The 12,491-nt window shown below is 34.6% G+C and overlaps 2 protein-coding genes across 3 annotated transcripts; one reads left to right on the top strand and one right to left on the bottom strand.

Annotated features, from left to right (window-relative positions):
* Positions 1-577: 577 nt before the first annotated feature.
* Positions 578-3,979, bottom strand: LOC112507419 (G patch domain-containing protein 11). Of its 2 annotated transcripts, XR_003068526.1 has the most exons (5): positions 3,832-3,979; positions 3,150-3,692; positions 1,511-1,576; positions 1,062-1,198; positions 578-808 (listed from the first exon to the last, which is right to left on the bottom strand). XR_003068526.1 is itself a non-coding variant. In XM_025112000.1 (4 exons), the coding sequence occupies exons 1-4, from the start codon at positions 3,919-3,921 to the stop codon at positions 1,139-1,141; spliced, it is 759 nt and encodes a 252-aa protein (XP_024967768.1). In that variant the 5' UTR covers positions 3,922-3,979; the 3' UTR covers positions 888-1,138. The 2 variants fall into 2 exon arrangements, 1 of the variants encoding a protein (XP_024967768.1); XM_025112000.1 differs by lacking the exon at positions 578-808 and having other exon boundaries at positions 888-1,198.
* Positions 3,980-6,521: 2,542 nt separating this feature from the next.
* Positions 6,522-10,912, top strand: LOC112508141 (protein STRUBBELIG-RECEPTOR FAMILY 2). The gene is made up of 16 exons (XM_025112921.1): positions 6,522-6,615; positions 7,076-7,208; positions 7,454-7,525; positions 7,604-7,669; positions 7,768-7,839; positions 7,915-7,986; positions 8,141-8,212; positions 8,306-8,371; positions 8,449-8,514; positions 8,599-8,915; positions 9,026-9,294; positions 9,376-9,641; positions 9,717-9,864; positions 10,213-10,343; positions 10,440-10,596; positions 10,662-10,912. Exons 1-16 carry the CDS (start codon positions 6,522-6,524, stop codon positions 10,839-10,841), a joined length of 2,181 nt encoding a protein of 726 aa, XP_024968689.1. The 3' UTR covers positions 10,842-10,912.
* Positions 10,913-12,491: the final 1,579 nt, after the last annotated feature.

Raw genomic sequence — 12,491 nt, 5'->3', positions numbered from 1 at the left:
GGTGAGAACAAATTGGTCCTTTTTGAAGAATATGGAGGCACCCCGTTGTCGGTCAGTCAACTTCCAAACCATGAGGGTTGGAATGGTTTGTGTTGTGGTAATGCTTATGAAAAGAAAAAACCAATTTATTTGATTTGATTTGCTTCATTCGGAGATGTCCGAAGAAGCTGTGGGTCCATTTACTAAAGGCTCGTGTCAAGAACAAACCGATGCATTATCCATAGTCGAAAAGGTACATATATATGCATACATACATACAAACTACTCATATCTATAATATAATTGTCATTAGATATGAAGATGTATATTGAAGTTTGTGGTGGGAATATAATTGCAGGCATGTGTTGGAAAAGAAACATGCTCTATAGAAGCAAATGAAGCAGTATTTGGATCAACAAGCTGCTCCAATGATGGCGTTACAGAAAGACTTGTTGCTGAGGCACTTTGCTAGTTTTCTTTCTATTATTACTGCTTTTATGTATATAGGGATTTGCTACTTTCAGATGGTTTGATTAATTATAAATGATTTATTACTATAGAGTTTTGTTTTCTATGATTTGAATTCATGATTTAGAAATCATATATACATATAAACAGGGAATTCAAGGCTTCAAACAAAAACACAATTCGTTTTTGATTAGATTCATAAAAAGCATCTATGATTTTTCGACTTCTTATCTCCTCTAACAAGGCAATACATGTGTGATATATCTTCCAATGGGCGGGCTTCAACCGGCGAGTCAAACTTCCATCTTCACCCAATTTATGTGTGTAGCCATCCTAATGGTTCACATATTCAACAGCAATGCTGTATGATGCAAGAAAACAATTAATGTTGACAACAGCCATGCAGGTTAAACCACATGAAAGCACGAGGCTATATAATACATATGTATTTGAAATCGTAATTAATCCAAGTATTATGACACACGATAACCATTGGTCAAGTGTTTTATCCCTTCTAAGAATCATATCTTCCTTAAAATACAACTACCATTGTGTATGATTATCTATAGAAAATTACTTTCTTGAATGAAATTATGAGAAGCATGAATTTGTACCTGTATGCAAAAATCTTCCATCATCATTAATCATCTCTAGACTGCTACTTCCTTGTGGTACCATGATGCTTTTACCTTTAGTGATCATCTTCATCTATGCCAGGACAATCACCCAACAGTGCCTCCCTTGATTCATACTGGGAATAGAGTAAACAAAAGTCAAACAAACAAAGGGTAGAAGCTGCAAAAAAATTCTCACAAAATCTTAGTTTCTATAACTTTTTACAAGCTGGGTCTTTTTGGAAACAGTCTTTCTACACCTTGGGACAGAGGTAAGGTCTGCGTACATCTTATCCTACACAGACCCTAGTCTGTACAGATTGATTTATCGACATTAAGCTAGCAATCGAAGAGGTGTGTTGTAGAGGTGTGTAGAGCTCACAAATCATATGAATATATATAGAGTGGTTGAACATGATTGAACTTGAAAGCATAAAATGGCAACACACCTGACATCCACAAAAAAGACAGTACTGAAAATCATCCCTCAGCTTCATCAATATCTCGTGCAAATCCTGCATTACAGAGTCACCATCATATTTACGGTGTTATTTTCACCACTTCCACAACGGAAGTGCTTTGTATACCGAAGCTTATACAATCTAAAATGTAGAATTCAGTAAATCTAACTAACTTCAATTCAACAGTTTCTTCAACAGTCTGCAAAATCATCTCCCCCTTTTCATTGAAAACAGTTTATTGATTCCATTAAAGTTCTAAAATTATGTAAAAAGTGGAAGCTTTCTTCAATGAATCATCTTCACAGTTTCTTGGACTCCTTATAACAGATGCATATATTTGTTTATTGACAAATGTTGTTTCGATGTAATGAAAACAAGAAAACAAGAAAACAAGAAAACAAATGGGGCTAAGATGGAGCATTAGGCATTTTATCATAGAAACTTGATCAACATATCTAAGCTATCATTTCTCCATGTGTGGTAACTAACCGCATGTAGATAAACCAACCCTTTTTCCAGAAAAAATGTAGATAAACTAATCACTTCATTTCTCAGTTTAGAATATATCTAAAAAAGTAGAAGGCAATTCCAAAAAAGATAAGGTAATGGTTCCAGCATTTCTAACTACCTGTAATGATCTTTTTCCTCCATCTATTCTCTGTTTATTATAACCTCAAGAGAAACTAGAAGGCAGAAGGGACAGCAGAAAGAAATAAGTTTACTCCTTATTATCTAAGTTGGGTGCCGGACTTCAAGAACCATACTCACAATAAGAAGTAAAATCCATTGTGATCATCAAAAAGCCTAAATTCCATTGAAGTATTAGATTATTCCAAGAAAACCAAACCACACGCACCCACTGTATCCTAGGGTTTGTGTTATATGATGTAGGCAGACATTTCCTCTTCCCCAAGCGGGTATAGAGGCCATCTACCCATCTCCGCAAAGACCCTAGATTTGCCAAAACTTTTTGACAGAATTTTTGTTCAAAAGTTTTATTTCTTTGAACGTTGTGACTTGTGAGTATTTTAAGAACACACTTGAGAGCATAAGACAGGAAAAGATTACAAGAAAAAGATTGTGTGCAAGCAGACAACAAAAGTGACAGTGTTTAGTCAATATTTTACTAGTCAAACAGCCCCAAATCTTCAAGAACAAATTCAAAGCAAGTTGAAACTAAGCAGAAATGGAAGATAATGATCAACTACTAGCACTAACAGTTTCTCGCAATATATCAGCAATAACAACACAATATGCAAGTAAATAAAGGAGATATTGACACCAAGATTTTTACATAGAAAACCCAAATCCGGTAACAGTAGTTTAGATTATTCTGAGACAGATTCTTAATTGCAATCTTGACTTCTCTAGATAATCAGCAAAAACCTACAAACAAAGATCTAAACATAACAAAACTGAACTGAGAACTAATTCCCAGTAGCAGTAAAATCATGCTTTCAATAAAAGTGTTAACAATCAGCTAGCCAAAATGCAAGTACCTAAAAGTATGAAGCAATTAAACCATCTGTCAAACTCCATCTGAATTGATCATTGTATATTGAATTCAATCCAATCAAAATCATCAATGAGATGTGCATATAAGATTCAAATAAATGCAACTAATTACCTCTTCTGTAATCACTTCCTCTTCTTCATCCTCTCCCTCCTCTTTTTCATCATCATCTTTCTTCTCCACCTCCACAACCTCTTTGTTCTCCAATTGATCCAAAACCCCTTTAGCCTTGTGAAAATTCACAACGACCCTCTTATTCCGCCACCGCTCCTTAACCCTACACCCAAAATCTGACATCAATTCCTCCTCTCTCCTCCTCTTTTCCCACAACATTTCCTCCTCCTTCCTCAGCTTCTCCTTTATAGGATCCTCCCGCCCAATCCCAGCTCTGGACCGCCGAATCTCCAGCCCCACAGGCTCAGCCCGACCCGAACCACCTAAACCAGACCCAGGGGTGTAACCCATCTGCTTCAACATCTTGAAACCAATGTTGGACTGTGGAATGGCTGATTCTAGGCCAGCTAGGGTTCGATTATCCTCTTCTACTTGCTTGATTTCTCGCTTGAGCTTTCTTTGTTCTTGCCAATTTCGGATTTTCGGTCTCTTTTTAGAATATTGTGAATTAGCTGCTTTACTACCGCCATTGACGCTAGGAACCTGATACAAATTGAAAAAGTTAGGGTTTTGAATCATATTCATTTGATATAGGAACCTGGAACAAATTGAAAAAGTTAGGGTTCTGAATCATATATTCATTCGATATGTACAAGATAATAACTATATTTGGATAGCTCACCTTTGGGGCGGGAGGGTTTAGGGAGAGTTCGGATTGGGAAGGTAAGAACTGAGAGAGGTCGCCCATGTAATCGTCTTCTTCTTCCGCCATTTCTACACTACTTTCCAAATGTCTCTTTTCTTCCTTTGACCCAATCTACTCTATTGTCAACTATCTATACAAATATGGGCATAAATTTTAGTGTTTTGGGAGACTTATTCTTTTTTATAAAAGTCTTTGTTAATTATTTAATTTATTAGAAGTTAGAATGATTTAACTTCTTCAAATAATATTTATTATCGGTTTGATATCGATATAAGTTGTCTATCTAAACACTTAAAAATATTTATTATCGATATCATACCTGAATAAATCAATAAGTTATTTTTATAAACAATCTCAAACATCCCTTTCATTGACAAAGGATTAAATGCTATGATTTTATAATAAAAAAAATTATTTATGTTGTCATTTTGAAGGTTTACATTAAAACAGGAGAAAATTATGAAAATTGCCTCCCTTTTACAAGGTTTGTATATTCGTATAATTTATTTATTTGAATAAAATTGTTTCACTCTTTTATCAACTAAGCTATACGTTAACAACACGATTCATATATTATAAATAATAAATTGTTAGACATGTTGAAGCTAAAAGAACCAATTTAACTGAAAAGGTTCGAAAATTTAACTGTCATGTCCAACGTATACCAAACGCACCATAAAGGATGCAATCCCTCTATTCAAACTTGTCGCCAAGAGCAACAACGACATTGGAGTCGTTGCTGTAAAAAATTACCATCTGGCAAGGATGATTCAAGTAATGGAGGTTAGATATCCCGAGGTTAAAATAGAAGTTTCCAAATTAGGTATAGAATAATTTTTTTACAGATGGATATTTGAAGCTCATACCATGTTGATTTTAGTGCTTCAAAGAAAGACCTTTACGTGGTGTGAAAGTCATTCTTGTATAGTAGCGATATTGTGCAGGGAGATGCAAAAACGCCCAATTCCATGCTAGACAGCGAAGTAGCTATTCTAATTGGGAATAATCCAAGTGATGGAACTTATGGAGATCGAAAAGGAAATATAGTTTAAGGACTATTTTTGTTATTTGTTCATAGTTTAGTCTAGATATATATTGTTCTGTTATTTCTTCTATGTAATTCAAGTCTTATAAGATCTTCATCTTCTCAATGATTGTATAGAGAAAGCATTCTCTATAACTATCATCTCTTAATTGACTAAAGCTAATAGAAGCCAATGCATGGCCGATACTAAAAGGAATGGGTGTGCACGGAAGTTAATTTTTCGATCAATAATAGCTAGAATGAACCACAACGGAATATGAAACCAATAAACAATTTGAATGAAAACGAAAGCAAGATCAACCCTGAAATAAATCAAAAACAGCCAAATGCATCTCATGATCTAGAGACGTGTTGAACGTTCATCTCTAACTAATACTACTAACCACACGGTTGAAACCCCTTTCAAGAAGAGGTTGTGAAGGATGGTTGAAAAGCATTCAAATCCCTTTATTTTCAGGACAACAAAACATAATACATAAGATACAAGATATATTATAACAAAATAAATATATATATATATATATATATATATATATATATTATTATTGATCAAATATCTTTTTGAAAAGTTGTTAATTAAAGAGAATAAAATCAATTTAAAAAATGGGTGAACCGTGAAGTATCATACATATTTTTTTCAAGTATATGATATTTATATACGACAAAACTCACACATATTTCTCACATTTGGTGAGCCTTAGACTCTTGACCTCTAGAAAGGTTGAGTCTTTACGGGTAATTTGAATACCACTGGTCAATGACCTTTTGATACATGTTCAGAGCTTTCGATTACAACTTTGTGACACGAGAGTGTTATATTCCCATCACCGCCCAAGATACAAACCAATTTTGGATGACTGAGAATGTGAAAGTGACAACCAATTTTCCGACCTCCATAGTCACAGGCTCCACCAAATCTCTTTTTGTTTATCAACTGAGAAAGTGATATTACACATACACATAATACATTAAAATATAGTATTTTGATGAAAATGACTGGTTTTTACCAAAAAAATAACGTATTTGATGAAAACTAACCCAAAAATTAATAAATGAGAAACGTGTAAGGGAGCATAATTATAAAAATATTTTGTTTTCAAATAAATAATTAAAAAAAACATTGTTACGTATTTCTTACCTAAGACTTGTGAAATTTACGATTTCATCCCTGGTGTACGACTTTTACTGCATAGATTACAATAAGCTTTATTCGTACAACAAAAGGGCGCGCGAACGTAACAAACTAACTGTACGTTTGCTGACGTGGCACCCGTTATTCTTTTTACCCGCTTCTTGTTCCCTGCTGCACTTCTCTCTTCTTTCTCTTCAACACTTTTTCTCACTGGATGACAAGTTTACAGGCTTCTTCGAAGGTATATGATCAAGAACTCTTGAGTTTCTGTAATCATTTCTGTCATTGGTTTCATATTTCGTCGGTTTCTGCTTTTGATACCTATAATGTACGTTTATATTTGTCTCTTCTAACAGTGAATAGGTTGTATTATTTGATCTGGATTTTGTGCGAAACGAGAATTTCTCTGAGATGTTCTGTTTTTGTGTGTTTTCAGGCGATTCCTAAGGAATTCTTTGGCTAATTTGTCTACTGAGATAAATTTCAACCATGATTTGTGACTGTAGATGCTTGTACTTCAGTGTATTTGCGTTGTTGGTGCCTCTGGTTCCACAGGGTTCTGCCCATACCGATAATTCCGACGGTATTTCTTCTCGATTCTTGGACTTTTGTTGATTTTGACGTTCTTAGAGTGAATTATTTATTGAATTTCTATGAAGAACCATATTCTCGTTTTCTTCCAAGTACGGTGGAATTCATGGTTTTACTGATAACGATGAAGTACCAGACCTTTTATTCTCTTAATATCAAGCACCACACCTTTTGTGGTTATAGGATTTAGCGTTTGTCATTCTTGAAGAGAACGATGGCAATAAAGATTGGAATTCTTCTTTTATTTAAATTCACATTATTGATGCTTCCAAATAAAACGATGAACCATGGGCTTTTGGAATTAGACGATGGGTCAACTAAAGATAGCATTGATACAAAGTACAATGAAAATAATTCATTTTGGCTTAGTTATACGGTACTGTATGGTAGCCTAGGAATGAACTGTAATTGCTCACGGGACCGTGCATGATCTGTTTGTGTAATCTGGGCAGTCAAAGCTCTTCAAGATCTGTATAGGTCTTTTAATACTCCACCACAGCTCAAGGGATGGAAATCAAATGGTGGTGATCCCTGTCAAGAATCATGGACTGGAGTTTCCTGTGCTGGTTCTTCGATCATCGAAATGTAAGTTTGACTATTCCTCCTTATTTTTGGTTGTATCAACCTTTCAGAAGAGTCACACATTTGTTTCTATTCATTACCAATGAAGTGTGGCTATCTAAACTATGAAAAAATTCTGATTTTCAAATGATGGCAATTCTAAACATATAAACGGTTATAAAACTTGATACTTTCGGAAATGTGACTCTTTGTTTGGGAGGGAACTTTCTTGATATTCTACAATGAACTTATCTTCACTTAACTTGCAGCAAACTTGACAATCTAAACATTAGTGGAAACCTTGGTTACCAGCTCAATAATCTCCATCACTTGAAGCAACTGTAAGTTGTTTTGATCATGCAATTGTAAATTCATATGAATTTTACATAAATATATAAATGTGATGCTTTCTATGCTAGGGATGTTAGCAACAACAACATTTACGGTGAAATTCCATACGGCCTGCCTCTGAATCTAACACACTTGTAAGGTTCACTCTACTGATGTTGCCATACAGAATGTACCTTCATTCAAGCGTTATTCTTTCACAAGTATTTCTGTGTAAAATTCCCTGTGAATGCAGAAATTTGGCATGCAACAATTTAAGCCAATATATACCTTACTCGATATCTTCCATGAAAAATATTCGACATATGTAAGTTGACCCCCCCCCCCCCTTCTAAAATCTCCATCACCTACTATCAAACAGTTACGATCATTTTCGTTGCAGGAATTTGAGCCACAATTTTCTGTCAGGGCCTGTTGGGAATGTATTTACAGGCCTAGCATCTCTCAAAGAAATGTATGATATGAACTTCTTTTCTCAATATGAATCAAAGCACTAGTTATATATATTGGTCTATGACCTCTTTCACTGTATGATACCATCTCTTGCTTTTACCAAGAAAAGCAGATTTTTCGTTCCCTATTTTGCATTAAATTGACTGTTTTGACAGGGACCTATCGTACAACGAATTTATTGGAGACCTACCAAGTTCATTTGGAACGCTGAGAGGCCTCTCAAGACTGTCAGTGCCTTCCAATTGATTACTACTTAGACAAATTATATGCCTTAAAGTATCGTTGGTGTTATTTTATTGATTGATGGAATGAGTTTGCAGGTTCTTGCAGCATAACGAATTCACAGGATCAGTAATCTTTCTAGCTAGCCTTCAACTAACAGATCTGTAAGTTGTTGGCAACATCTTTCAGGTGTTATCTATTCGTTTTGGTAATGATAAAGATTCAAATGCTTACATTTCAGGAACATTCAAGATAACCATTTTAGCGGTATTATTCCCAAACAGTTCCAATCTATTCAGAATCTGTGGTAAGCTACCACAATGAATTTTTTTTTCCACATGTTCTTATTTAGTGTTTGCATTTCAATCACATTTGCCTGTTCTCTATGAAGGTTTGGGGGTAATATGTTTGACAAAGGGAACAATAGTCCACCCTGGGATTTCCCTATGGAAAATCTGCCTGATCCGAATATTACCGCTCCATCTTCCGAGTCAAGTGCTATTACAAATGATCCTTCGCCTGAATCCAGCAGGCACAAGAAGAAAAAAATACGCTTTATAGTGATTATGGTTGTTGGATCTACTTTTTTGGTAGCGTCCTTAGCAATTTTCATCAAGATTCGCTTCCATAATCGTGCTAGAAAGCTTAGAAGACGACCAGAGAGTAGTGAAGGCTCACGCCATTCTCTTCCAATCAGTATGGCCAGAGGCAAGCTCAAAGAGGCACTAACAATTGCATATTGTTAAATGAAGAATTACTATTATCTTCTGTATTTAATTTTTTAACAATATCATCTATTATCCTCTTTTCTATTACAGATTGCTCATCTACAGCTCTTGACGAGAGCCCGGAAGTCTCAGCTATCAGTTCACCTACTGCTGGCCCAAGGCATGTACCTCCAGTTCGTACTAAAGTTGTGAGAGTCAATAGGAGGAGAAGTTTTGCTAAAAAGAGTAGAATACCGATAGGTGCAAAATTATACACTGTGGCTGAATTGCAATTAGCAACAAATAGTTTCAACCGAACTAATTTTTTAGGAGAAGGGTCTATCGGGTCCGTGTTCAGAGCAGAGTTCCCTGATGGACAAGTATATCCTTCACACTGTTTAATCTAAATCAAGAAACAAAAGTGACAGTATTCGTTCTGATTCTTTTTTGTCTTGTGCAAGATCTTTGCGGTGAAGTGCATCAGCATGGTGGTTCTCTCTCTTCTCGAAGAACAGCAGTTTTTGGAGGTGATTTGGAACGCATCCCGTTTAAGGCATCCTAACATCATACACCTTCATGGGTACTGCACAGAGCAGGGACAACATATGCTTGTGTATGAATACGTAAGAAATCTTTCCCTTGACGACGCATTGCATTCTGACACATACGTGCCTTTGTCTTGGGGACTTCGGCTTCGAATTGCTCTTGGAATCGCTCGAGCTTTGAAGTAAGCATCTCGTGTCTGTCTCCTTCCAAGTTTTATTTTGGCTTTTGAACACTAATTTTGAATGCCATCTTTCAGTTACTTGCATTCCATATGCATGCCTCCTTTGGCTCACAGAAATTTGAAGGCAGCTAATGTTTTACTCGATGAAGATCTAACTCCACGCATCTGTGACTGCTGCCTAGCTGTTTTGAAACCCCTAACAATCAACAGTGCTAGAGCCGAGGTACAATAAACCTAACAAACCTTATATATCGCAGGCAGAGGTAGGGTCTAGGACAGAGGTAGGGCCTAGGACACGTAGGATATATGCAAACATACATGGTTGGATATTTCTTACTTTCTTGAACTAGTGCCATAATATGTTTAGATACTAAAGCGTTTTTCACACAATTTTCCTGCTCAATGACAGCAAACAATTTTGTTTGGTAAAATATGTATATGTAGTTGAACAAACTCCAGATATTTGAGATCTTTCAGAGGAAGGTGCAGACAATAAACTAGTTTCTGATATTGTTTACTAATATACATACAGCACCAAACCAATCAATCCTTATAATGATGATTTAAATAGGCTTCTGAAACGGATACCGGCTGCATTGTTCCTGAAGACAACCAATCTGTAACTAGTGACCAGAAAGATGATATATACGCCTTTGGAGTGCTTCTACTCGAGCTTTTAACTGGGAGGAAGCCTTTCGAGGGGTAAACCCACACATGATCTTCATCTATTCGAATTCTACTATGCAATTAGGTGATGTTAGTTAAGTGATCATGTTTTCCTACTTTCTGAACTAACAGAAATGAATCAAGAGAAGAGAATTCGCTAGTGCAATGGGCGTCTTCCCGGCTTCATGACAACGAGTCCTTGGATCAGATGGTTGAAGCAGCCATCAGAAAATCAATTCCCCCCAAGGCTCTCTCGCGGTTTGCTGATGTGGTTTCACTCTGTACTCAGGTATGTTTCATGTAATAAAGACAAGGCAAATTGAAATACATGTTAATATGTTGTTAACAATACAGGCGGAGAAGGGATTCAGACCTCCAATGTCAGAAATCATGGAATCACTGGCACATTTGCTAGAAGACTACCGTAAGAGTAGAACAGCTGCAGAGACTGAATTTGATCCATACGAGAGGTCTTTTCGTTCTACACACTCGCGCTTCATTGGATCACCAACTATGAGCTATATGTCTATCTGATCTTGGAAATTGCTTCCACCAGAGACCACAAAAGATTCATCATCGCCATTAGAGAAAGATAGAGTAAAAATAGGGATATTAGCACCAACAATTCTACATGAACACCAAAAATTGTTTGTTAATATGAGATTTGATATCCATAGTATCCAATTGTTGTACTTCCTTTGACTTTTTCCAGATTTTGTTGAAATTGAGATGCATATCCATAGTGTATCCAATTGTTATAGATCGTTGCATTAATGGTGTTTTTTTTATGGAAACTAGGATTCAAGATATTTAAATTAAACTATGGTTGTTAATAATTTTCATCACAAATCTAATATAGTTTATAACCCTATTAATTATACCAGTTTTTATATGCTAAATTGAGAACACTCAATTTCAACTTTAAAAATATGATATACAACCTTGCAACATGTTCCAAATTTATGAAAATAATCAATTAAAATAATTTGTACCATGAATTTTGCACCATTCCAAAAACTAATTCCTATTAATTAACATATTATGTAATTTAGTATTAATCAACAAAAAGTATAATTCGTGATTAGTTTCAATTATATTATGTAATGTTAGAATTGAATAATTTTAATGTATTTTTCACATTTTACATTTTAATATGAGGGATTTCAAATAAATACCAAGATTTCAAATTCAAACAATTCTACAAACCAAACATGTGATTGAAATGAATTTGAAATCCAAATCTCTCTAAACCTATTTCATTTCTGCAAACCAAAGGGATCGGAATTATTTTTGAGAGATTCAAATTTGGAGGGGTTTGAATTGGAATAAATTTGAAATCATCGATGTGTTTGGTTTGTAAGATTTGGAGTGAGATTGAATTCCATTATTTATAATTAAAAGAAACTATAAAAAAATTGTAATAAAAATTAAACTATATTTTTATTAATCGTTTATTACAAAAAACAAATATTTTTAATATTTTTTAAAACTTTATTTCATACAGTTTTACGGAATCCTACGAATTCCCGAGCATGTCCTAAAAATGTAGGATTTCAATTTAATCTTAAAATTTCAAATCCGAACAATTCAACAAACTAAATAGATCATTGAAATGAACTTAAAATCTAAATCCTTCAAAACCATCTGATTCCGGTAAAACTAAACGGGAAGTTAGAGTTGAATGATTTTTAATTTTTAAAGATCTTTCAAATCTTCTATTTACCAAAAAAAAAATAAAAATCAGATAAAAGTTGTTTTGTATTAGAACTTAACATTTACCTTATATCTAATAAATTAGGGGTTGTTTGGCAATTACTGAATGGTTTGGTACAGAATGATTAAGTTGTTAGAATTATTACGAGGCTCATGATATAGTGTAAAATGAAATATAATTGTCTGGTAAATATTTTTAATAAAATTAGGGCTCTGAATGATTAAAAGATATCATGATACGAAATCATTCCGGGGATTTTAGAACATCAAGAAACAAACCTTTTTTTTATCAAACAATATTCAATTTTTAATAATTCAAAGAATGCCTAAAACTATTAAAAGGTAAATAAACAACCCTTAATTACCTTATCTCTAACAAATTAGTTTTGTTGTTTTGAGATTTTTAAATGTGAATGATAGATACCACCTATATTCTATGATTCCTATATTTCTTGTTTTCTTCTACCCCCA

Source organism: Cynara cardunculus (assembly GCF_001531365.2).
Source record: "Cynara cardunculus var. scolymus isolate 2C chromosome LG 2, CcrdV1, whole genome shotgun sequence".
NCBI lineage: Eukaryota > Viridiplantae > Streptophyta > Magnoliopsida > Asterales > Asteraceae > Cynara > Cynara cardunculus.
This window is presented reverse-complemented; position numbering and strand designations above follow the sequence as displayed.